Here is a 27,166-nt window from a genome sequence, read left to right on the forward strand (position 1 = left end):
ACAATTCTTTTTTACAGTGTAGTTCTATATAGCTTTACAGTAATTTACTTATATATCAGTTTTAGTTTTTATTTAGTACAACTTTTTTCATTTAATGGTTTCATTTAAAGTTTTCATATTTATTTCAGCTTTTTTTTTTTTAAAACAGACAAACAAAAAAATGTTTTAGTTTTAATAGGTTTGGCCCCAGTGATGATCTCAAGCCTATCATCCCCTCCCCTCCCACGATGATCTCACAAGGCAATTTCATTATGGTCGCTGGCCCCTCTAAGAAATATAAATGCCCCCCCCACTCCAAGTTGTGTGTCCTGGCGCCAGGCCTGCACCTTCCACAAGAGTAAACATCGCAAGCAACGGAGATATTTCTTTATTTCAATTCACATTATTACATTGAAATATGGATTGCCTCAAAACAACAATAAAGAAACATTACTATATATTTGATAACTATCTATCTAAAAAGAGAGAGTACACTGAATACCATAAAGTATACTGCATATCAACGTTAACACAAAAGAAATCCTCAAATACACTTTTTTTTTCCTTTTTGTAATCTTTGGTAAAGGGAAAACAAATACTTGATAGAAGAAAATACTGTATTACACTTTGCCACCTCATGTGGTTCTTTGTTGGCCCATAAAAAAAAAAAGAAAAGAAAAAATTCACATTAAAGAGTAAAAAGAGCAAACAGAACAAAGAAGCAAAAAGGACAGTGAATAATAGAATGACACGGAAAAGAAAAAAGAAAATGTCACTGGGTTTTGGAATACAGTCATCAAAACAGAGAGACTCTGTTTGATGTAGATTGTCATGCATGTTTCCCCGCAGTTCCATGAACATTCAGAGTTGATTGACAAAATCTAAACACAAGAGCTCGTCATGTGTGAGTGTGCGTGTATGCTTGTGATTTCTGTGTTTTTCAGGTGACACAGAGAGAGAGATCGCTGGAGTTGTGCGAGAGGACAGCATGGATCGACGTGGACCCCAGAGGCACAAAGTAAGTAATCTCACAAACACTCAATCAGATGGATGGACGCCACCATCAGCACCCCACAGTCTGTGATTTTCCCCCACAGCACCTTGAGGGACTCTTGATTGATCTTCATCTTCATTCCTATCGGCTTGAGGCAATTCAACTGTAAGGTGTGTTTAAAACATATGTGATTTTTTTTGCATGTACGGTAACAGACACAAAGCATGTGCCTTTGTGTGCTCAGTAAAGCATAAACAGAACATTTAGAGATCCACTTATCCATCTCTGGTCAGAAATGTAACACTTCATAGTTCAGAGATAAACAGTTTGACTCTAAATACAACACACACTTAATGTCATATTCCAAAAGAACACAAAAACAAAGGTTCTTGCTTTGAGCAGATGAAGGCCACCCAGCTTGCGAATGACGTTTTGTTGGTACGGTCAAGCAGACGGATATGGTCCAAATATGCTCGTAACACAAGTGTGAACTCCACAATCAACTCTCTCAGGAGTCAAAGAAGACACGATGCAGATGCTTCTGACAAAAGTACCTTAGAGCCATGTGATTCAATCAGACTTGTCCTTCTTCTTGCCTCCGCCAATGGGAACTTTACTGGCAACGGCGGAGCCGACGGCGGACACGCCACCAGCCACGGCAGACACGCTGCCCTTCACGAGCCCCACCCCCATCGCTGGCACAGATGCAACTGAGGTAACAGCAGTTTTCGTGAGATCAAAGCTTTTCCCTCCAACCCAGGCGACTCCACCCACTGTGGCCCCAACGGCCCCCTTCGTGACACTGAACAGACCACCGGCCACCCTAGAGAACATGCCAGGCTGGGGTTGGGGATGGTCTTTGTTGGTATCTACAGGAAAAAAAAGAAAATGTTAAGATAATGGAGCAGCAGTCTAAAATAAACTTTTACAGTGTCCTTATTACATGTTACATGGACCATCTGTAGTAATGACAGTAACAGTAAATGATGCATAATTACATGCAACTAAACCAAACACTAACCCTAACCTTAAAGGGTTAGTTCACCCAGAAATGAAAATTCTGTCATTAATTACTCACCCTCATGTCGTTCCACACCAGTAAGACCTTTGTTCATATTCGGAACACTAGATATTTTTGATAAAATCCGATGGCTCAGTGAGGCCTGCATTGACAGCAAGTTAATTTACACTTTCAAATGCCCAGAAAGGTACTAAAAACATATTTAATACAGTTCATGTGGCTACAGTGGTTCAACCTTAATGTTATGAAGTGACGAGAATACTTTTTGTGTGCCAAAAAAACTAAATAAACGACTTTATTCAACAATATCTAGTGATGGGCAATTTCAAAACACTGCTTCATGAAGCTTCGAAGCTTTACAAAATCTTTTGTTTTGAATCAGTGGTTCGGAGCGCGTATCAAACCGCCAAAGTCACGTGAACCATTGAAATTTCAAAACACTTATGATGTAACAAAGCCTCGTTTACTGAAATCATGTGACTTTCACGCTCCAAACCACTGATTCGAAACAAAAGATTCGTAAAGCTTCGAAGCTTCATGAAGCAGTGTTTTGAACTTCTCCCATCACTAGATGTTGTTGAATAAAGTCGTTATTTTTGTTTTGTTTTTGGTGCACAAAAAGTATTCTTGTCGCTTCATAACATTAAGGTTGAACCACTGTAGTCACATGAACCGTTTTAAATACGTCTTTAGTAACTTTCTGGGAATTTGTAAATTAACTTGTCAATGCAGGCCTCAATGAGCCATCGGATTTTATCAAAAATATCTTAATTTGTGTTCAGAAGATGAACGAAGGTCTTACGGGAGTGGAACGACATGAGGGTGAGTGATTAATGAACAGAATTTTCATTTTTGTGTGAACTAACCCTTTAAACTCTAGAAAATACATGTTCTCAATTAACCCTCTGCTGCACACATGTTGATGGCACATGAAAAAAAAAATATTCCACATCATTTTTTGGTTCATTTGGGAACATTTTATCGATAAAAAAAAAAAAATTCCCCCACCCTCCCCCAAAATATTTTTTGCGACAAAAATCATCATCAAAATCAATTTTTTTTAAAAAAACATTCAAGAAATCATTAAGTAAAAAGGGAAAAACACTTGAAAGACACTGATATACTGAATTTGATACATTCATAGCTCTGTATCATGTAGTGTGCTATGCTATATAATGTACTTCATGTAATAAGATTTCATTCCTGTACGAAACTTCAAAAAGCACTTCTTCTCTGCTGTGACATAGTGGTGTATGTTACAATTTTTGCACATCACTTTGGGTGTTCCTGCACACCCAGGAACCTTGCATCTTCCCTTCTTATAATAAATTGTGGCCAATGAGAGGTACTCTCTAAAACCTCCTCGAAAAGTACCCCTTATCGCACGTTGCCCTGAAGCAACGAAAAGAAAAACTGAATTTCTGAACATGCAAAATAAAAAAAACTTCATAAAACCTGACAAAAGTCTTCTCTACACCTTCATACACGCACACATATTTTTTATGTACAGTTCATGTCGTTTTAAATAAGATTACTAAAGCAAATAATATTGCCTTCTTCTCACACCATGTGCTCCTGTGACCATGTGTCAGAACAGGACGTCCCACCTCTTAATGGTGCTTGATATTGACTCCAACACCTTACTGGACTGTTATTTGGTACTTTCTCGACCTTTCTAATTGGTTGTTATCATTTAAAGAAAAATTTTCTAAACATAGGGCTTAAGAAAACTTTCCGTTGCCTGAGGGCAACGCTGTGCTGTAGAGGGTTAATATTACTCTGTACTTAAATGTATAATTACACTGTAACAAAGACACAGGTTTTATGGTTTCGTGACACCTTAAATAAAGTGTAACCAAAATAATAAAAATTAGTAATAAATAAAGTAATGATGTGAATGCCTATATACAATTAAAATACTATCTACATTTCAATAATAATTACTTGTAATTAAATTCAATTTCATACTTCAATTAAAGGCACACTATGTAGTTTTCGCCACTAGAGGTCGCTTGTTCAAAACAAATAGCCTGATGACGCCTTGATTTCGCAGAATCATGGGAGGCGTTGTCTTCACGTCTACAGCCGGTGGAAAAGAATCCGACGAGACTTGGGCAGAAATCATATTCATGGATGAGGGTGTGGCTGAAAACCGTTGGAGCGGAACGAGGCCGCTGGAGCAATTGCTTAGGAGAGACAAGCACGACACACAGCTCGAGAGCAGTGGAGCTTTTATTATACCGCAGACAAGCGCTTCCGCTTTTTCCGGTCAAGCGTACAGTATGTGGGATATTAGACACATTTGTGTGTTGAAAGTTGTTATAATGCTACTCTGCGTTTGCTCGGCGGCTGCTATGAGACACTTGTTGCAGACTGCAGTAAGCTAGATCCATATTAGGCATGGTAAAACATGGTACTCGTGGTAAATCAAGAAAACGAGATTTAAACAATAAGACTTACTGTGTTGAGCTATATAACAATTAGTTTTCGGTCGATGAATCTACCCAAACATTTGCTCACCTGTCTAATAAAACGCATAGTATATTAAATCGTCTTTGGTCTTTCCATGGTTTCCAAGCTTATTTCTCTGGATTTAAATATTCTTAGAAACATTTGGGATAATGTAAGTGCACAAGTAAACAAAATATGTAACACTGTTCTAGTGGTTTTTGAATATTTTAATAAAAAAAAAAAATTAAAAAAATCTTATATATTGTCCCTTTAAAGCTTTTACCTTCAATAAATACAATAAATAGAGTATCTGGCAACAAATTTCTAATGAAAAATATGCATGATTTTACTTTATATTTATGCATATAAAGAGTTTAGCTATCATTTTATCATAAAACAAACTTATTTTGTGAAATATTTTGCTTGAAAAGTGTGCTTGGCATCTTGCTTTAAAATAAATGCCAGTTGAAATGAGATTTTGTCATCTAAAGCAATGTCAATCGTAAATTTTTAAGTGTCTTAAACACTTTTGGAGCATAATTTTATAACCTGATCTACTACTATACACTGAAAAAAAATGGTACACTCAGAAAATTGCTATTAAATTTCACAAACAATACAAAGAAACAAAGTACCAATAAATTAAATGTGAAATCTTGAAGTAGAAAAACTTGTAAAATTTACTTCAATAATCTTTTTTTATTATTATTATTAACAACTTACCAACTCAGTAACCATATCTACAATTTCATAACCAGATCTACTACATATCACAATTAAGACTGGAAAATACAGGGCAGTGTCAGTCTTGGATTGTGCAAGAGCACCACTATGTGGCACAGAGGGTTATCATTTTCTAGCATGAAGATGTACAAAGGACAGCTGTATAAAATGGGCTAAGATAAAAGCCCGGTTGTTGCAAGAATGAAGAACTGTAAAGTCTGATATTAAAATGTCAGCATAACTTCCAGTACCTGCTGGAGGCTCATCTTTCAAGTATGCAGGTAACTCATCCTGTTGCTGGTTTGTTTCACTCATTTTTATCCTACATAAAAAATACAAACAGTGGCAGTTAGAATGTCATTCTTCATTTTCCACAGAAGAAATTGTAATATGTCTGTCCTGCCCAGATTCTTGAAAGACAGAAAACAAGGTGAAAGCTTGTGACTAAATGTGGGCTTCAACCCAACAAACACCAACATAGAACAAGGCAGACCAGTTTACTCTGTCAATAAAATGTAACCTGCTGCAACACCCTGTCAACATTGCAGCAAACACTGAGAACAAGACTGAAGGCAGGGCTATATTTTAAGACAAATAAAATGAATGCATATGGGATATACTATAGCAAGGTTCATAAATGGTTTGAATCATTAACATGAAATATATGAATATTTAATTGAAATGATAAATATCTTCACTAGTAAACCATATGATATGAGTGAAATTAAGAAATCATAATTAAATATTAACATAGCAGCTGTGATGCAGTGCTACACTTTAATCATTTATCATCCTACATTAACTCAGGACAATAAAGATAAAATACAGCTCATTGAGCAGTATATTAATACGTGTACAGTTACACGTAAGCAATCATAGAATGAGTGGAAATGAGTGTTAGAACATCAGGGTTTTGAAACAACTTTATGACATAACATTTGGAACAGTGCATCATTATAGTATCAAGTCTGTCCTAAAACGAACTTTAGTAAAGGATAGTCAGACTCGTGCCATTGAATCGGTTCTTTCGAATATAAATATAAAGCAATTCTTTTATGTCCTGACTGACCCAATTACAGCATGTGGTCAGTGACATGATTCATTATTTTGTTTCTTAAATTCAGTCTTTTGCAGCCATGATTCAGCTCATAAAAACAAAGCAATTTAAACTAAATATACTTTGCATTTACGATAACTAATAGGCATAGCACAAATTATTCACTCAGACAAAAATGTTTTTGCATGTTTTAATAAAATGTTATATATTAAAATAAAGTCTCCTGTGTGTAAAAATGTAATATCAAGTCATAGACATATTTCCAGTCCGTTTTATTCGAAATATTTAATGGGTCCCTCGAGAACCGTTTGGAGGGATTCGTTCGATTTTGATTTGTGAACAGTTCGGTTCATTGAAAATGATTCAAAAGAATAATTCATTTCATGAATCGAACGTCGCTAGAAACCTTTGCTTGTTTGTGAACTGAATCTGACGTGGCGCTTTTGTGAAAAGTCTTTTCTTTCCTCTGGGTGCTGAATAAAAGCTTAAATTAACTCCTTGTTTTCTTTATTTCAACCTAAAATTAAGCGTTAGGTGAGAAACAACAATATATAGGCTTTTAGGAAATGAAGCTATATAACGCTAAACCCTTTTCGAAGAAAACATGTTAACCAGGCAGAGAGAACAGACTAGCTTTGAAGAAAATTAAATGAAAACAGGGCAGCAGCTCATCAAACGACAGTTACATGACGTTAGGTAAGATATGCATTAGCTACTAGACAATCCAGCCATTGTCTACCATGTCGATAAAGCTCTTATGCATCACATCATAACTAGAATAAAATATCAACAACACCTTGTATAACATGCAAGAGTAACGCTGCCAGATGTAGTGTATACTTACTGTGTTAGAAGTTTGCTGCTATAAACTTCTGCAGATCAAGTTGGAAACTTCTGTCTCCACCCCTTGTTTGTTTCAAAGGAAAAATATGCTGCTCCCTTCAGCGATTCAAAAAGACACACGCTAAAATTACGATAGATCTGGGACCTGACAAGACTTTTCTTATAAAGACCTATCTTTGCATAATGTATACGTGGCGCCCTAGCTGTTTTTAACCACGTACCAGTGTGGACACATAGGAAAGGAAGTGACGTTTCTAGTTCTGGCGTGTGAAATGACTTCACTTTACTTTGCCTGTATGTAAAGTATGATGAAAATGAAGGGTGTATCTATGTTCTGTCCACTTGAGTTCTTGGGTTTTTTATTGACTGAGACCTGATAATGGACATGGATCAACTAACTTGTGAGAATGGACAGCAAAGTGATAACTGAAAGTGCAAAGTGATACTACTCACTTTAGAATCAGTAAACTCTAGGAAAAGTCTGTAAAAATAGGGGCCAAAGTGCTGTGTTAAGGAATGTTCCATATTGATTTTTTACAGGTGTTTTATATTTTGAATTACGCATTGAACTGTGTTGTGTTTTAGGGTTAAAATGTAGGTGAACTTGATGAACTTGCCAGCTTTACCATTTTCCTGCAGAGTATTTCCAGGAAAGGAAATTAAAACGTAGTTTTAAAAAAATGCATTAATTCTATAAATAGTTTTATGTTTATCATACAAACAACATATGTGGTATGGGAAGGGAGAGTGGGGCACAACCTAACACTTTTTGACTCTCTCAGTTTGTGTAAATTCACTTGGGATTCCCACATTAATTTCACACATGTCTAGTACACTTATGTGGTTTTGTTTCATTAATACAGTGTATTATTTTGTTCTTCATTTACCCCAGAAAGAATGGAAGTGACATATGACACCATGCCCCAGAGGTGGGACATGTTGTAACATGTGAGGGGCACATTGTAACATGACCATATGACCAGTGTTGGGGGTAATGCATTACAAGTAACTTGAGTTACGTAATCAGATTACTTTTTCAAGTAACTAGTAAAGTAACGCATTACTTTTTCAATTTACAACAAAATATCTGAGTTACTTTTTCAAATAAGTAACGCAAGTTACTTTTCACATTTATTGACTGACTGCTCTCCTGTCCCCATATTGAGAGAAATAAAGTGCAGAGGTGTTGTGTGCGCTGTGTGAACATGATGATTATTGTAGTTTTAGACTAAATGTGAACATGCATTTACTCATTTCACTTGCACGAAAACATTCAGTATTCCTCAAAATGAATAAAAACAGTGAAATGCAATCTCAGCAAACCTGTAATAATAAACTATATTAAATTACACAAGTATACTTTGTATTTAATCTCAATTATTAACCAATGTCAATCAATATACCTAATTCAGCCATACTAATAATCAAAAAATACTTTTGATTAGATTTAGAAATAAGAACTAGAACTTCTTTCTTCTCTATTCTATTTTTCTTTAATCCAGAATGGCAGCACAGCTGAAAGGTTTGTTTGAGCTGCGCCCTCTACTGTACAGGTGTAAATATGCATTTCCTTCAGCCTGAGGCTTATTGATTTCACTTTTGGTGTAAAAGGGCCTTTTTGCCAAAAATATAACTTTTTTGTTGTTATTTAAGAAAAAGTAACGCAAAAGTAATGTAACGCATTACTTTTCATAAAAAGTAACGAAGTAACGCAATTAGTTACTTTTTTAGGGAGTAACGCAATATTGTAATGCATTACTTTTAAAAGTAACTTTCCCCAACACTGCATATGACATCTTAAAATGTTATCTGATCTAATAATAAAATAATAATAATAATAAGACAAACTAAAATATTTTGTCAGTAAAATACAATTATTAACTTTTTCCATATAAAATGGCATTTTTAATAATTAAAAATAAACTATTTTTTGAGTTTGACAAGAAACATACTGCAAAACATGTTAATGTGAATTATATAACTAACGTCATAGAATAGCATAGTTCTAATAGGGGCACATTGTAATGCAGTGTTACAACATGTATTCTTCACTAGTGTTTTAGAAATCTAAACTGCTTAATAATGGATTGGAGATTAAAAATGAAAAATTTATTATAGTAAGAAATGTACTTTTTGATTTTGGAATTTTGGTGCAATTATTTTCTCTATAGAGTGTTGCATGTGTGTGGAAACTTTTAAACCATGTGTGTTAAAATAGCCCTGTGTTAGGTTGTGCCCCTCTCACCCCTATTTCTGAAAACATTTTATGGCAAGTTGCAATATAAATTAATCACAACATTCAACAATGAAACATCTCTGAATAATGGCTCTTGTCCAGCGCAACACTGTATATCTGACCTCTCATCCTAGAAATCTGCTTCATACTTCCAACATGGCACTCTCACCACTCAAATACACTAATAGGTATACAGTAATTTCAAACCATTATTTCAGGTCCATGTGTTTATTTGTTAACTAGCTTTGTAATAAGTAGGAATATTATATACTGTACATATCAGCTGCTCATACCGCTTTGTGTCATGGCTCATGGCCACATTACTTCATTAATTTTCAATAATTCAATAATCAATCGTCAATATCTTATTTAATAATCAATGTTTGAAATTCCACTAGTATATTTTTATAGCTCATACATTAATTTTGGACCATGCACATGCAAAAAAAAACAACAACTAATTTTCTCCAGAGTCTATAATAGGAAATCAAACAATGTGAAGCATGATGACAAGATGGAAATTGAAAAGAACACCTAAGGGGTTGTTTGTTGCAATTCCTCTGTTGTGTGACTGTTGAATTCCTTGATTTGTAAATTCCACTTTATGTCATTCCAATCCAACCTCCTATGGGTTGTGGCCAATTTTCTCAAGAACTGAAATGTAGTCAGTTCTTCTTAAATCAAAATGTTGCCCAACACTACAGTGTGTGCAGAATTATTAGGCAAGTTGATTTTCTGATCATATTTTTTTCCCAAGCACATTTTACCAATTCCAATCCACATCAATCTTAATAACTACTATTAATATTGTTTTTAATCATTTATAAGTGATATATAATTGTTCATGAAGGCTGGAAATGAAAAATGCCTTATATTTAGGTGTGCAGAATTATTAGGCAGGTTTGCTTTTACAGGCAAAATGAGCCAAAAAAGAGATTTAACTCAGACTGAAAAGTCAAAAATTATTAAATACTCATGAGAAGGACGCAATACTAATGCAATATTAGAAATTGCAAAGTTAAAGCATGACCAAGGGACAGCAAAATGCTCATTGGGTCAGCGGGGTCAGACAAAAACAGGTGGAAAAGAAAAGACACATGTTAACTGCAAAATAATTAAGAATTAAGTGTGAAACCATCAGGAACCCTTTAGTCTCCAGCGCCACCATTTTCCAGAACTGCAACCTACCTGGAGTCTCCAGAAGTGCAAGGTCTCAGGATCTCAGAGACTTAGGTTAGCTAAAGAATCCTAAAAATGACCCGCACTTGATAAGAATCACAAGCTGAAGTGTTATAAAATACATGAAGACTGGGTTTTTATAGGCCTTATAAACAGACAGCTTGAGAGTGACTCCTGAAGGACCAGCACCACATCCTCTTGTACCACTGTTTGAAGAATTTATCTTCCAGAATCTGGCAGTAAGTTTTGGAAGATCATTTTTAGTCCATCTCTGCAAGACAGAATTTCAGGATAAGAGATGGACTAAAAGTGAACTCAAACACCTTACTGCCAGATTCTGGATAAATTCTTCAAACAGTGGTACAAGAGGATGTGGTGCTGGTCCTTCAGGAGTCACTCTCAAGCTGTCTGTTTATAAGGCCTATAAAAACCCAGTCTTCATGTATTTTATAACACTTCAGCTTGTGATTCTTATCAAGTGCGGGTCATTTTTTAGGATTCTTTAGCTAACCTAAGTCTCTGAGATCCTGAGACCTTGCACTTCTGGAGACTCCAGGTAGGTTGCAGTTCTGGAAAATGGTGGCGCTGGAGACTAAAGGGTTCCTGATGGTTTCACACTTAATTCTTAATTATTTTGCAGTTAACATGTGTCTTTTCTTTTCCACCTGTTTTTGTCTGACCCCGCTGACCCAATGAGCATTTTGCTGTCCCTTGGTCATGCTTTAACTTTGCAATTTCTAATATTGCATTAGTATTGCGTCCTTCTCATGAGTATTTAATAATTTTTGACTTTTCAGTCTGAGTTAAATCTCTTTTTTGGCTCATTTTGCCTGTAAAAGCAAACCTGCCTAATAATTCTGCACACCTAAATATAAGGCATTTTTCATTTCCAGCCTTCATGAACAATTATATATCACTTATAAATGATTAAAAACAATATTAATAGTAGTTATTAAGATTGATGTGGATTGGAATTGGTAAAATGTGCTTGGAAAAAAAAAATATGATCAGAAAATCAACTTGCCTAATAATTCTGTACACAGTGTATGGAAATACAGTTATTATGCGTCATATAGAGATCCTGCCCTGTACTCTTCAATAGAGGTATAAACTGTTTAACCCTTAATAGTCTCTTAAGTAGGGTTTACGTTAAAGGTCCTTGGGGTCAGATAGATCCCAAACGTTTACCGAGCAATTGCATAAGGAAATATACATTTTTTTATATGATAAACTATATATCATTTTTTAATTTACTTCTCAACTATGCATTTATGCTGTGTTTTTGTGGATATTTGGTAGTTCTTTACCTATTTACTGCACAATTACTTAACTACGCCATAAATTGGCTCATGAAAATGTGTTTTGTTTTGTTTTGTTTTTGTTTTGTTTTGTTTTATACATTTTTGCAATATTACTTGAAACTGTCTTTACTAACTGATAAAAGAGTATTTATTAGGTGCCACTGAAAGGAATAATATTAATATACATCATCTGTGCACGAGGTAGGGCCTTAAAAACATCAGCCAATCGTTTACGCGATCATCGCGTAAACGATTGGCCCTCTGGCTTGTCAATCACTGCCGTGACGTTCCTTGTGAGAGACGTGTGCGGATTGGCCCTCTGGCTTGTCAATCACTGCCATGACGTTCCTCGTGAGAGACGAGCGCGGCTGCGCGCTCCAGTAACTTTCCACACTCCACAGGCGCCGCATGCAATGTTTTTGTCCAGGAGACAGGAGTAACAACTGCAGATTATGAGTTACCTGCGGTGAGTCCGACATAATGAATCCACTAACACAACACAGCGAATGCCGGTGGTAAACACTCGTGTTCCAATACTCGTGCACGAGTTTTGGGAGGCGTTCCTTCGAAGGAGGGGGGTTGTTCTTACGCATGCGCTCATTTCAAAAACTCAGTAACAGTCTTTGGTTTCTCAGTCGACGAAAAGATCCTCTTTAGCACCTTTAACTAAATCTGAATAGTATTTGAACATTGCTCTATGTGTTTGGGATAGAAAACTACCATCTACAGGTTTGTGGAAAAAATTTCATTTCATTTCACTTCATTTTTCTTGATGCTTCAACTTCTCCTCACAACTTTATGATATATATTTTGTGAATATATACTTAAACATTCTAAAATACATTCACAATCTTTATATTTTTGTATTTTATTTTTGTTGTTGTCTGATATATTTTGAATTGTTTGCTTTTGCAAATTATTATACCCTTAGCTGCCTTTCATCTTTCTTTTATCTGCCCTTTTCCCTCTCTTTCTCTGTGTGTGTGTGGTGTGGTGTGGTGTATGTCTACCCCTTCACAGTGTTGTGCATTTATGTCTGATTTTATTTGCCAAAATCTAAAAAATGCCTCCTGTGTGTGTGTGTGTGTGAGAGAGAGAGATAGAAAGTTTGTTCCACTTTGTGTTTATGTTCTAGGACCTTTATTTAAATGTAGAAATTTTCAGATTTATACTGGATTTTTTTTTTTTTACATAAAAAAAATATATATAAATGTTTACATTTTCCCATTCATTTTCAATTTGGGCTCAATCTGACCCCAAGGACCTTTAACGGTAATTTTTTTTTTTTTTTTTTACACACCTTTAGAACCAAATCAAGCCCAGATTTTTTTTTTTTTTTTTTTTTGTGCGTGTTTAGATAGATTATTTAGGAAAAGTCAGTCTCATGCCCCTGAGATGAAGGGAACCCTTTTTAAAAATGAAGGAATCTTTCAATGGGGTGAGCTAGGTCCTGAAAAGACTAAACTGCGGATTGAATGTAAACAGGTGTTTTAATTATTTTTACATATTAAACTAGCAGTTCTTATTGGCTGTTGATCTGCAGCAGCTGTCCTGGGGATGGTTTCCCGCCCTTATTCATAAAATGACGTATTTCCTGTATTGTCACGTAGCTTGTAATGTTTTGCGGGAACAGACTTGTTCAGAGTCAAATATGACATTCAATTTTCAGTACATCATATAGATATATATGTAATACCCCGCCTGTTATTTTGTTGCGAGGTATCATCAATCCGCTGCTGTTCGTGTTGACTGTCTTCCCTCCTTCCTCAGTCGGGTAAACAAATAAGGCAAGTAACTAATTATTTAGTTTTATGCTTCATATACTAGATGCATTAAACGTTTAAAAAGCATATTCCAAGTTATTAGCCAAAAATCAGTTATTCTAGCTTTCTGTGGCCGTCAAATTGTATGTTTTAAACATGAGCAATGGGTGGTTTTGATATGAGGTCAGCGTTTCGTATATTTATATACATATATTTACTTGGCTGCACTGTAAATGCGTTGCCTGTCAGAGAATCAGATACAATGTTCACTTGCAACTCACACAGTGTAGTGAATGAATGAATGTGCAGCTTATTGCGTAACCAAGCGACATGGGTGATTGCTATCTTATATTGTTACTTTATATAAAGAACGCGATTGTGATTTGAAGTGATTTTTGCATGATCTATCTATCTATCTATCTATCTATCTATCTATCTATCTATCTATCTATCTATCTATCTATCTATCTATCTATCTATCTATCTATCTATCTATCTATCTATCTATCTATCTATCTATCTATCTATCTATCTATCTATCTATCTATGTATCGGCATGTTGTAAATAATACAATATTGCCAAAGCATATATACATAAAACAATAATAAAAACATCTGTATAATAGAAGAAAATATGTATAACAATAATGATCTATCTCATTTTAAATCGATTTTGTTTGCCCTTAACCCTGTTCCAGACTTAAAATATGAAAATCATAATAAAAATATTAGTTTACTTTTGTCTAGATTAAATGGCAATACCTATTGTGTGAAATGTGGCCCCAGTTGTGTCTCTATGGTTGAAGAAACGCCCAATAAACTATTATTTTAGTGATTTCTGTCTTTTTGATATCACTAGCATTTGCTTTGCATTAATTTGTATCCCCTAACTCAGGGGTGCCCAATCCTGCTCCTGGAGATCTACCTTCCTGCAAAGTTCAGCTCCAACCCTGATCAAACACAACTGAACCAGCTTATTAAGATCTTCAGGAGCACTTGATAATTACAGACAGGTGTGTTGGATCTGAACTCTAAAGGTAGGCAGATGTCCAGGAAAAAGTTTGGGCACCTCTGCTCTTACTGCTTCTAAATGTTAATTCCCAAATAGCCAAGATATACTTTGAAAAGTTTGGTTCCAATATTACACCCTGCTCCTTCATTTTGCTGTACTTTGGCCACTGAGTGGCAGCATTTAATAACATTAGACCTTCTGGACAGTGTGCTGATAGTTATTGGTATTCGTTTGTGATCTGCACTGTAACCTGAATTTAATTGAATGTGGTGAGATTAAAAAAGACCATGTCTCAAAATGATAGCAAGAAAATGTCAGCTGGAGGACTGCACGTTTAATCATGCATTTGTAAATGACTCTCATGAGGGTCCGTTTGTTTGTTTGTTTGTTTGTTTGTTTAATTAAAAAGAACTGGCTCAAGTTATGGAGTTGAATCAATCAATCTGACAAACCCTTTATCGAATGAGCTCATTGAATAATGGTCATTACTTGATCAACACACTAAACAAATGGAAGGACATGTAATTTGGGTGAAGCTTAAATCAGTTTTATTACTGACTGGCTGTTCGTATGAACTACTTAAATGCATTTGCAATTATTTTTTTTTTCTGATATCATAATAAAAGAAACATACTGTCTGTATGTAGACTACTGTTCAAAAGTGAGCTGTCACTTTTGCTATATAAGGTTGTATTTGATTAAAAATACAGCAATTGCAGTAATTTTCAGCATCTGTTACTAATATTTTTGTGGGAACAGTGATACTTTTTTGGATGAATAGAAAGTTCAAAAGAAACATTTATTTGAAATGAACCATTTTGTAATGTAAGAGACTTTACTGTCACTTTTAATCAATTTAGTGTAACCTTGTTTAATAAAATTAAATTCTTACAAAACAAAATTACAATCATGGAGACTGTAACAGTGTCTCCTCAATAGGGGGCAGCAGACATTAAAAAAACTAGCTGTGCGCAAGAGTATCCACCTTATTTTTCAACGAGGAAGTAAGGTGTTTTCTGTGAATGTGCGAGACTTCCAAATTAATAAGCCGCTATAGGAAAATAACGAGAATATCAAAGTATAGTGAAACTGTTTGTACTACAAACCAGTGTGTTTATAATTAAGAATAAACATTAAAATAATATAGTAAGAAATACCAGAGAAATATCTGACAGACCTAAAACAGATCTCAAACAAGGTCCCCTTGGATTATAAATAGAATAAATAAGGAGTATAACATTCCATACTAAACTAATTTTCCATCTTAGTCTGTTTTAGCTGCTTATTGACAAACCGCTCAACTAATTAAGCTCAATTTGTCAGCAGTGAGAGGCCAGAGATGTGTGCTAATATCAGCACAATGACCTCTGTGCTGTCTTACTAACTCTGAGTCTGACAGCCAGCTCATTCCTGCCCTGACTGCCCGTTGCTAACCTCTTCTCCATGGTTTCGGTCACACCACTGGTTGTTGGTTTTTGACTCTTCTTTGGTGAGAAGCCCCTGTGCCTATGATTAGTGAAGTCTCTGTTAGGCGGCAGATTCATAGTTTTACATGTTGTTTGACTAGATGTTACCTTATTCTTTGAAATTTGCCAAAAATAGAATGTTTGTTTTTGTTTTTTGTCTCAAGTGCACATTAAATAGCAGGAACATATACATGGGCATAGTGCACTAACCAAAATGTATCATGTAATTTTTCATGTTTGTTAGGGGAACCCGGTAAAAACTAGGCTATGGTACATGAAAATCATTCAATAGTACAGTGGGTTTTTTTTTTTTTTTTTTTTTTTTTTTTTTTTTTTTTTTTTTGGGGTGGGTTGTTGTTAGACTCAGCAACAGTGTTGCCAAGTCTGTGGTTTTCCTGTGGAATTGGGCTACTTTTACTCTGCTGCCTGCGAGTTGTTGTTTTTCTAGTCCGTGGGTTGAAGCGACCACAGGATATTTACCCCCTGGAATCAGATTTTTACGGAATGTGATTGGGCTGGTTTTGATTAGTAATTGGGTGGGGTTTCTTTGAGCAGACCTGGCAACACTGCTCAGAGTGATGTGACATCTAGCCAGGTATGGTTTCCCATACTCAGAATTTGTGCCCTGCATTTCACCCATCCAAAGTGCACACACACAGCAGTGCGAATTGAACGCATTGGACACATACCCGGAGCAGTGGGCAGCTGTTTTTGCTGCAGCGTCCGGGGAGTGATTGGGGTTACCCACAACCTTCGGTTTACAAGTCCGTATCTCTAAGCATTAGGCCACAGTGTCTTATAGAGGTGTTTTTTTTTTTTTTTTTTTTTTTTTTTTGACTGCTTCAAACATAACCCAGCCGATCATAATCAAGGACCAAAACTATCTGTTTTATAACAAGTATTTTAATTTAACAATATACTTATTTTTCTACACATCAAAATATTAATACTATTAATAATAATAATAATAATATAATAATAATAAGTAATGGCTATAGCATATACAATCATATTAATATAATAATAATAATAATTATAATAATAATATTTATTATTGCTATTACTGTTATTAAATATAGTTATTATAATAAATCATCAATAATAATAATAATAAAAATAATAATAAGTAATGGCTATAGCATAAGCATATACAATCATATTAATATAAACATATTTTTAATCAAATTATTTTTTTATAATTGTATTTAGATATTTAATTTATCAAATGTCTTTATTAGCTTTTGATAAACAACTTTATATTAGTAGTTCTTAGCAATAATAATTAATAATAATATTATTATTATTATTACTGTTATTAAATATCATTATTATAATAAATCATCAATAATAATAATAATAAAAATAATAAGTAATGGCTATAGCATAAGCATATACAATCATATTAATATAAACATATTTTTAATCAAATTATTTTTTTATAATTGTATTTAGATATTTAATTTATCAAATGTCTTTATTAGCTTTTGATAAACAACTTTATATTAGTAGTTCTTCTTCTTCTTCTTCTTCTTCTTCCTCTTCCTCTTCCTCTTATATAGTTATTATAATAAATCATCATGTCTGAAAATCATGAATAATGAATTTTTATATTCTTTCAGATTATACCGAATACTTTGTCAGGTTTAAAATAATCTTTTTATACTGCATTTATAGTTTTTGAATGTCTGAAAGAAAAATAACCAGCGTTTATTTTTATAATGGTTATTTTTTTATTATGATATTGGTTGTAACGTTAAAGCAAAAAGAGCAATGCAGTGAGACAAATACTCTGAGCAACATCCCCATCACAAAAGTGGAAAGAACATTTTTGTCTCACAATCAAGTCAGATAATTTGTCCTTTAATCACATTCAATCTTTGAAATGAATGTTTCATGAGCGTCTCCTGGTATTCCCCCTTGCCTGATGCTTGCTGTTTGTTTGTTCATGAATTTTTTTTTTTTTTTTTTTTTTTTTTTTTTCTTCTTCCCCTGAGGATTCCCACTTCAGGACAAGTTTTTCATGCATTTTGAGTCCCTGATTGTGGCAGAACAGAGAAACGCATTGTGCTGTAGATTTCTCCATGCCGTCTGTGCGAGTCTTAATAAGCTAGACTGTGAAATATTGGACGTGCGCAGCAGTGTCTCTGTGGTTAGCGGGGAGACAAAGGCAGTGACCTCCCATCCCCTGTAGTTTTTAATAGTTCTGCGGGAGTAGCCGTTACACATTGGAAGCGGGAGAGGGGAATCTCATAAGGACTTGCCTTAATGTGCTTAAAAAGATTAAATGGCCAACAAATGACTATTTCAATTTCATCTGCAGCTAGCTTTGTCCCTTAAGACACCGGCGAGTTGAATTGAGTCATAGCCGGTTATAGTGGGTCTTGTTTTGGGGTTTGCCAGATTTTGTTCACCCTCGTCTACATCCAGCGGCCCCTGGTAGTTTATCACTCTGAACACTGTCCCATTGTCACTGTGAATGTGATAACTGCGCCCCTTTCGGCTGTGATAAGGTTGGGTCGTTGAAAGGCCTGTCTTATCGCATTTGTCTTCTGTGACGCAGGCCTTGTTTTATTGGATGTATCTCTTTGTATCCACTCCTTACCTTTTATTTTCTTTCCCTCCATTTCTGTCTGTCCCTGTCGCTGTCTGTCATTCATTCTTAGAAGATGTCAAAGGCTTGAGAAATGCCCTCTCACGGCTCCAGGCTTCTTCCTCACCTCTCGCTTCCCACAAACTCTCTTTATTGGATTCTACCTCTGCATCATCTGTCTCCATTCACTTTTTTTTTTTTGGTCTAAATGGCCTCCTCCTTTCTCCTCCAGCTGGGTTTGTTGACACACAGTCAATCCTGGACACTTTCAAGCCCCCCATCTCTTGTACCCATTCCCCTTCCCCGAGCCGTAAAGCTGCCACAGCTGTGGGCTGTTGAACGAAAGTGGAGGGGGACATTAAATATATTACAACCATTAGCTTTGTTGGGACTTGACAGTTTTAATACGTTAAAGCTTTATGCCAGCCAAAGGCAGGACACAGCAGAGCTCTGCTATGATTTTAATTACTTTAAATATTGTGATGGGTGGATTAAGCAAAGTAAAAGGCAACCAGAAATTTGTCATCTCTTTAAAAAAATAAATAAATAAATACATATACTATTTAAAAAAAAAAAAAAAAAAAAAAAAAACATAATATATAAAAACTATTTTCCTATTATTTACCCCCTAATCAGTTTTATTAGAACAGATTTTAACTTTTTTTTTTTTTTTTTTTTTTTTTTTTTTTAATCTATTAAACTCTAAATCAACATTATTTTTTTCCCCTAGTACAGTTACTTGATCCTTCAGAAGTCATTCTTATGTGGGGTCAATACTTAACGTATGTGAAAAATCTATGCAGTTTTCTTGAGCCCAGGGGCCGTATTCACAAAACATTTTATCTTAGTTCTCCTAAATGGCAGTAAAAGTTTTTGGCAAAGAGTTTTCTCTTAAAACCTATTCACAAAGCTGCTGAGACAAACTTTTACTAAGGAATAGACTGAAGTCTTAAGCTAAGAGTGAGGGCGGGGTTGGCCTCGTTGCTATGGAGTAAACACACAGTGATTGGCTGATGGGGAGGAGTCAGCCGTTTAATCATAGAAATATTGTAGAATGACGTGTCATGTTGCCATATTCAAATAAAGGTTTTAAAATATAAATGTTGCCCTATTAAAATTTAATATTTTTAATAAAAATGTTGCCATATTCAAATAAAGATTTTAAAATGTAGGCTAAGTATCACTAATTAAACTAGTATATACAGTGAATTGTGGACCGCCTCTTGGATGCCTGCATCTCGGAGCCCTCTTAAAGGTGCCCTTGAATGAAAAATTGAATTTATCTTGGCATTGTTAAATAACAAGAGTTCAGTACATGGAAATGACATACAGTGAGTCTCAAACTCCATTGTTTCCTCCTTTTTATATAAATCTCATTTGTTTAAAAGACCTCCGAAGAACAGGCGAATCTCAACATAACACCGACTGTTACGTAACAGTCGGGGTGTACGCCCCCAATATTTGCATATGCCAGCCCATGTTCCCAACATTATGAAAGGCATTAGACAAGGGCAGCCAGTATTAACGTCTGGATCTGTGCACAACCAAATCATCAGACTAGGTAAGCAAGCAAGAACAATAGCAAAAAATGGCAGATGGAGCGATAATAACTGACATGATCCATGATAACATGATATTTTTAGTGATATTTGTAAACTGTCTTTCTAAATGTTTCGTTAGCATGTTGCTAATGTACTGTTAAATGTGGTTAAAGTTACCATCGGTTATTACTGTATTCACGGAGACAAGAGAGCCGTCGCTATTTTCATTTTTAAACACTTGCAGTCTGTATAATACATAAACACAACTTCATTCTTTATAAATCTCTCCAACAGAGTAGCATTAGCCGTTAGCCACGGAGCACTATCAAACTCATTCAAAATCAGAAGTAAACAATATAACAGTATACAATACTCACATAATCCGACGCATGCATGCCGCATGCATGACGAACACTTTGTAAAGATCCATTTTGAGGGTTATATTAGCTGTGTAAACTTTAAGGCACTGTTCAAGGCAAGCGCGAGCTCTGTGGGCGTGGACCACGGGATTTAAAGGGGCCGCAGCATAAAATCGGCGCGTTTATAATGATGCCCCAAAACGGGCAGTTAAAAAAATTAATAAAAAAAACTCTATGGGGTATTTTGATCTGAAACTTCACAGACACATTCAGGGGACACCTTAGACTTATATTACATCTTTTAAAAACATAATCTAGGGCACCTTTAATCCCCTTGGACAGCACACCAAATATGCTTTTTTTTTTTTTTTTTTTTTTTTTTTTTTTTTTACTCTATTCAATCATTTGTAAGTGTGAACTCATGAAAACCATTGCCACATGTAATCTGACAATATCTATTTATTTGTTAGTTTTTTTTTTTTTTTTGCCATCTCATCGTAGATTTAAATCTATAAATCAAAATGTAATGCATTTATGAAGAAAAGGTTCAGCACCCAAGACTCTATCGCTACTGCCTCAATGGTATTCAGTGTCTTTGGGTGGATTAGGACTGTTTGTGACTTGGTCTTAGTGATTTAGGAGTCCTCTTGACTACTCCTAAGGTTTCACAAATTTAGGAGCTGGTTTTAGCACTAAAATGCTTTGTGAAATACTCTTAGAGCAAAAATTTAGGACTCCTAAAATTAGGACTGACACGCCCATTATTTTTAAGAGTTTCTCCTAAATCGGCAATTTAGGATCTACATTTAGCCTTAAGATGTTTTGTGAATACGGCCCCTGGTCTATAGCCACATTTGCAGAGAAAGTACAGCATTGCATAAAATCTAAGCAGTCTTGCAAGAACTTGGATTTCTTTCTGAAAATCTAGCCGTTTACTTTTTGAAAAGAAAATGTACACCAATAAACTTACAAATTAAATGTCTCTTTCCAGGTGTCAACATGAGCAAGGCGAAGTCGAGTAGGGACAGAAGGATTGCTCCGCCCGGTGTCACCAGGGTGACTCGCAGTTCCATCAACCCTCAGGACTCTCAGCGCACTAAACCTACAGATTCAGGCCTTGTCAATGATCTCAGCCTAATGAGCGTGAGTGAACAGCAGGCCTTGTTAGCACGGTGAGATGCCACATCCTTGTAAACAATCAGCTTTTGTAAAACATATACTACTGGCCAAAAGTGATGTCTGGAGGGGATATTTGTTTTTTTTGTTTTTTTGATTAGTTCGATTAAATGATCAAAATATGATAAATCTTGTATTTAAATAAGGAAAATTAAAACATTAAACTTGGTTAATGCATTCATCTGACAAAATTTGTTGGTTCTCCCTTGTTTTTGCATGCATTTTTGTTAGAATTTCTTTGAGAGCCAGGCCAAAAATTGTCCACACAATTTGGTATGTTTCATTGCATCACAAATTAAACGATTGACTCAACACAAGTATGTAATATGAATACAAAATTAACATTTTTAATATTTAAATAAAGGGTGAAGATGTCAATTTTCTTTGGCCAGACCTCACATTTGGCCACTACAGTAGGTTCATGAAATCTAGTTTAAAACAAGGCAGCATTATTAGCAGAAAACATGAATGCAAAATGTAAATGCTGTTATGAATTTTCACAAAAGGAGTTTTCAGTCACTAATAGGCAGGTAAACTCTGGCAGCTTCCCCCCCCAAAAAAAAGTCATGTACAGTTAAAAAAAATATATATTCTAATTGACTGTTTAATCACAGTTGTCACTGTAAACTTAAACTATTAAATCATTTTTATTAATTGAAAGAAATCTGTAATAAATTATAATATTAGATGGGGAAAATGTAGTCACTATGAAATCAATTGACATTTATTTATTTATTTATTTATTTATTTAGGAATATTCCAGCATTTATTATAAATGATTTATTTTTTTTTTTTTTTTTTTTTTTTTTTTTTCCCCCATGTGCCCTTATAATATTTAATTGCAATAACTACCCCCTCCCTCTTGCAGCGAAATCCCTTTTCTTCTCTGATGGCGTGTTTACTGGCTTAAGGGCGGGACATCCTGTCACTCGCATGAGATCGAGCAATCGCAAACCACAACAATCCAATCATCCGTTCAATTCCCAGTGGACAAAACCATTTAATTGTGCCCCCCTTGTTTCACTTGGAATAGTGAAGAACAGACCATCGCAACTTCCGTTTCGTGCTGACTTATTTAAAATTATAACTTCTTTTTCTAGACATATTTTTCCTTCTTTTTAGGGAAGGGAAGTCCTACCAGAGTCCCAGCACCAAATCTGTTCTCTCCTCATCCTCGGGCACCTCTATGCCTCGCAAAGCTTTGGGAACTATCGGCAGGCTGATGAAGCTTGGACGGGTGCGAAACATTGTGGTGGTTGCAGGAGCAGGTATCAGCACAGCCAGCGGTATACCAGACTTCAGGTGGATACTCACTCAAAACCTTTAAACTACTTCTGAATCATCATGTCACTCATCTAACAACTGTCTCTATCAGGACACCAGGGACGGGACTTTATGCAAACCTTGCGAAGTATGACATCCCTTACCCAGAGGCCATCTTTAACATTGACTACTTCTCTGACAACCCTCATCCCTTCTTCTCATTGGCTAAAGAGCTGTACCCTGGACACCACCGTCCAAACTACGTTCACTATTTCATCCGTATGCTGCATCAGAAGGGCCTGTTACTCCGCATGTACACTCAGAACATCGATGGACTTGAAAAGCGTGAGATTAAAATTCAAAACTCTCTTAAAGGCACAGTCCACTCAAAAATGAAAATTGTCATTTACTCACACTCAAGTTGTTCCAAACCTGTATGAATTTTTCTTTTGCTGAACACAAAAGAAATATTTTGAAGAATATGGGTAACCAAACAGTTGATGGGGCATTGATTTTGAAAAAAAAAAAAAACAGAACTATGGAAGTCAGTGGGGCCCATCAGGTGTTTGGTTAGTGAAAATGTCAACAACTTGAGGGTGAGTAAATGATGACAGAATTTTCATTTTAAGGTGAACTATCCCTTTAAACATCATTATTGAAAGTGTTATTGCGGTGTTATATTCTAAACCCTGTCTGTAGTGTGTGGTATCCCGGATGACAAACTCGTGGAGGCTCATGGGAGTTTCGCCACTGCTGCTTGTCACCTCTGCTATACGCCATATCCTGCAGAGGAAGCCAAGGTAATCAGTTTTGTAATTTAGATCACTCATAGAATGCACACCTTTTTTAGCACACTACATAATCTTCCATTCTTTTTTTTTTTTTTTTTTTTTTTTTTTTCCAGCAAGCTATAATGAACGGCAACGTGCCCATCTGTACTTTTTGCGCCGGGGCAGTCAAACCTAATGTTGTATTCTTTGGAGAGGATCTACCAGAAAAGTACTTTCAACATGCTGAAGATTTCCCAAAAGCTGACCTTCTCATGATCATGGGCACTTCTTTAAAGGTGGGTTTAAAAAGATGATGATGATGATGATGATGATGATGATGATGATGATTTTATTATTATTTATTAAACCTGAGAAATCTATTTATGCAAGTGTAGTTGACTACTATATATATTATAATATGATTTTTTTTTTTTTTTTTTTTATATATATATATAAATGTAATTTATTCCTGTGATGGCAGAGCTGAATTTTCAGCATCATTACTCCGGACTTCAGTGTCACATGATCCTTCAGAAATCATTCTAATATGCTGATTTGCTGCTCAGGAAACATTTATCAGTGTTAAACTGTTATTATTGCTTAATATTTTTTGTGGAAACTAAAGCATTTTGTTTTTCAGGATTGTTTGATGAATAGAAAGTTCAAAAGTCTTTTCCTTTATAAATTTAATGCATTCTTATTGAAGAATTTCTTTGTGTAATATATTATAAAATCTATATATTTATTACATTTTCATCTGCTTTGTGACAGATCGAGCCCTTCGCCAGCCTGATTAACACTGTAAAGTCCACAGTGCCTCGTCTGCTGCTCAACCGTGATCCGGTTGGGCCTTTTGAACGGAGGCCCCTGAGGAGGGGCGACTACATGGAGCTGGGGGATCTCTCAGATTCTGTCCGAAAACTCGCAGAGATCCTGGGGTGGCATACTGAGATCCAAGACCTGATGAACAGCCATGAAAATGGTGTTTGTTCTTGTACTGACCCCAGCAGTAGCAGCGGTGAGAACAGTGACTCCTCTGAGACCGACAGCATGCATTAATAACATCCACAGAGATGCTCTGTATGTTTAAAATATCCTTGGGTGTGGAATGGAGACCTGAGATTTGTTTATCTAACTCAATACATCTGAATGTTTTATGTCAGCGTTCTCACCAGTATTTACAGCCAGTTTTACTGTATTTGTAGCGGTGTCTTTTTTTCTGACCAGATGAACACCAGCCATATTTATTCAGACAGTGAAACTTGGCCATGTTTCTGGTGGGTGTAGACTCATTATTTTAAACCCAGCAAAATCGGTGTCTGCTGCTCATTTTGACTGAAAACCCACATCAGAATATCTTGAAAAATCTGGCTCTTGTACTCTATGAAAAGACCATAATGTATACGCAGAGAACTTTAGTGGATTTAGCTCTACTTAAAGGGTTAGTTCACCCAAAAATGAAAATTCTGTCATTAATTACTTGCCCTCATGTCGTTCCAAACCAGCAAGACCTTCATCTTCAGAACACAAATTAAAATATTTTTGATAAAAATCCAATGGCTCAGAGAGGCCTCCGCCAGCAAAGTCCCTGAACCTCTCAAGATCCAGAAAGGTACTAAAGACGTTGTTAAAACAGTCGACGTGACTACAGTGGTTCTACTGCACTCATGAAAGCACCACGACGCATGTGCGGGAAGATGCCGGCGTTCTGACATATGCTTGCGAACACAGTGCCGCGCTTCATATCTCAGAACGCCAGCTTTACGTCATCTTCCCGCGCATGCCTCATGGTGCTTTCGTGAGCACATTTTAGAGGCCCAGGCGGAAGAGAAGAGCTTGTTGAACAAAGTCGTTATTTTATTTTTGCATACAAAGTATTCTTGTCGCTTCATAAAATTATTATAGAACCACTGTAGTCACGTTGACTGTTTTTAACAACATCTTTAGTACCTTTCTGGATCTTGAGAGGTGCAGTGACATTGCTGGTAATGGAGGACTCTCTAAACCAGTGTTTCTCAACCCTGGTCCTGGAGGACCCCCAACACTGCACATTTTGAAAGTCTCCTCTGTCTGACACACTCATTTCAGGTAGTGGAGTTTCTTCTAATGAGCTGATGAGTTGAATCAGGTGTGTTTAATTAGGGAGAAAGACAAAACCTGCAGTGTTGGGGGTCCTTCAGGACAAGGTTTGAGAAACACTGCTCTAAACCATCAGATTTTTTCAGAAATATCTTGATTTGTATTCTGAAGATGAATGAAGGTCTTAGGGGTTTGGAACAACATGAGTAATTAATGACAGATTTTTTTTGTTTCTTGGGTGAACTAACACTTTAAATGGCTGTAAAATTTTATCAGGCCCTGTTACTGAAAAAAAAACTACAGGCATGGCACTTAGGATTATTTTATTAATTTAGTATGGCTAATTATCTCTGGACAAGCCAAGAATGTATTATGTCAAGGTTCCTTTAGCATTTCCACAAAGTGTATTTGAGATTTTAATCTTTTTGTTTGGAATAGTTGGTGGTATATTTTGGTGCAGAAAGGAGTTAATGTTTAAAGGATTGGGAATAATGTATGTTTGTGTGTGTATATGTCCATGTAGGTTATTTTGTAGTCCGCGAGTCCTGGTTTGGCCCCAGTGAGCGAACTGTGCAAAATTAGCATGGGAGGCGTGACCTCCCAAGTGTGCAGTGCCCCCACTGTGTGTTTTCACAGGCACTGCAGCCTCCAAGCGGGAGCTCCAACCCCCCCAAAACTCTAATAAATGTCTTTGGTCGGCAACAAAGAACCCCAATATCCTGCTGCTGTGTTTGTGAATGTATGTGTGAGGTTCTTGTATGAGAACGGCTATGAGCGCAATTTCATTTTGCACAGGATCAGTGAAGTCGCTGGTAATTACCACACTGTTGTGATCGTATCTGTTCATGTCCCTCAGGGATTTTGATAGGAGTTTGGCATGTTTTGGGAAATGCGGACAAAAAGCCAGAATGCCTATTTAAATGTTTCAATCCATCTTAATGTGTTTGTTTGTTTGTTTTTTTTTTTTTTTTTTTTTTTTTTTTTATTCATTTGTGCAGTTTGGTTAAAGCCTGTTAACCAGCTATTTTTGTCAGTGTTTCTGATTCATGCAACAGTTGCATTTTGTTGGCCTCTCCAGTTAAATATATGATTGTCAGTAGTTTCATCTTGCTTTTTTTTTTTTTTTTTTTTTTTTTAAACTTAACATTCTTGCTATTTGTACTTTGAATATTAAAATGCTTGTTTTCTGTTCTGTACATTGGTACTTTTATTACCCTGTTAAAGAAATTGCATATTATAGTATTTAATAAATATTCATCTTTGTCTCTTCACCTTGTGAGCTTTTTGTACATGGCACCAGCTAAAAAAATATTAAATGCTTCACAGATCTGAGTGTAATGTAAACAATCCCAACATTGAAATT

General features: G+C 35.7%; 2 protein-coding genes across 3 annotated transcripts; one reads left to right on the forward strand and one right to left on the reverse strand.

Moving 5' to 3' along the window:
• Nucleotides 1-352: 352 nt before the first annotated feature.
• Nucleotides 353-7,345, reverse strand: tmem263 (transmembrane protein 263). The gene is made up of 3 exons (XM_048168939.1): nucleotides 7,070-7,345; nucleotides 5,420-5,490; nucleotides 353-1,842 (listed from the first exon to the last, which is right to left on the reverse strand). The coding sequence occupies exons 2-3, from the start codon at nucleotides 5,481-5,483 to the stop codon at nucleotides 1,544-1,546; spliced, it is 363 nt and encodes a 120-aa protein (XP_048024896.1). The 5' UTR covers nucleotides 5,484-5,490; nucleotides 7,070-7,345; the 3' UTR covers nucleotides 353-1,543.
• A 5,993-nt stretch (nucleotides 7,346-13,338) lies between these two features.
• On the forward strand, nucleotides 13,339-27,074 carry si:dkey-103i16.6 (uncharacterized protein LOC557125 homolog). Of its 2 annotated transcripts, none has more exons than XM_048168017.1 (7): nucleotides 13,339-13,571; nucleotides 21,507-21,687; nucleotides 22,814-22,993; nucleotides 23,067-23,299; nucleotides 23,654-23,754; nucleotides 23,859-24,020; nucleotides 24,496-27,074. In XM_048168017.1, the coding sequence occupies exons 2-7, from the start codon at nucleotides 21,515-21,517 to the stop codon at nucleotides 24,781-24,783; spliced, it is 1,137 nt and encodes a 378-aa protein (XP_048023974.1). In that variant the 5' UTR covers nucleotides 13,339-13,571; nucleotides 21,507-21,514; the 3' UTR covers nucleotides 24,784-27,074. The 2 variants fall into 2 exon arrangements, with proteins under 2 accessions (XP_048023974.1, XP_048023975.1); XM_048168018.1 differs by lacking the exon at nucleotides 13,339-13,571 and adding an exon at nucleotides 14,447-14,584.
• The last annotated feature ends 92 nt before the right edge of the window (nucleotides 27,075-27,166 follow it).

Source organism: Megalobrama amblycephala, linkage group LG19 (assembly GCF_018812025.1).
Source record: "Megalobrama amblycephala isolate DHTTF-2021 linkage group LG19, ASM1881202v1, whole genome shotgun sequence".
Classification (NCBI taxonomy): Eukaryota; Metazoa; Chordata; class Actinopteri; order Cypriniformes; family Xenocyprididae; genus Megalobrama; species Megalobrama amblycephala.

Bases quoted from the DNA above. Each gene is read 5' to 3' on its own strand.
- tmem263 (XM_048168939.1), bottom strand. From the start codon at position 5,483: ATGAGTGAAACAAACCAGCAACAGGATGAGTTACCTGCATACTTGAAA. The intron at 1,843-5,419 runs GTACTGGAAGTT...TTTTTCCTGTAG, and splicing joins GAAAGATGAGCCTCCAGCAG to ATACCAACAAAGACCATCCC.
- si:dkey-103i16.6 (XM_048168017.1), top strand. From the start codon at position 21,515: ATGAGCAAGGCGAAGTCGAGTAGGGACAGAAGGATTGCTCCGCCCGGT. The intron at 21,688-22,813 runs GTGAGATGCCAC...CCTTCTTTTTAG, and splicing joins CAGCAGGCCTTGTTAGCACG to GGAAGGGAAGTCCTACCAGA. The intron at 23,755-23,858 runs GTAATCAGTTTT...TTTTTTTTCCAG, and splicing joins ATCCTGCAGAGGAAGCCAAG to CAAGCTATAATGAACGGCAA.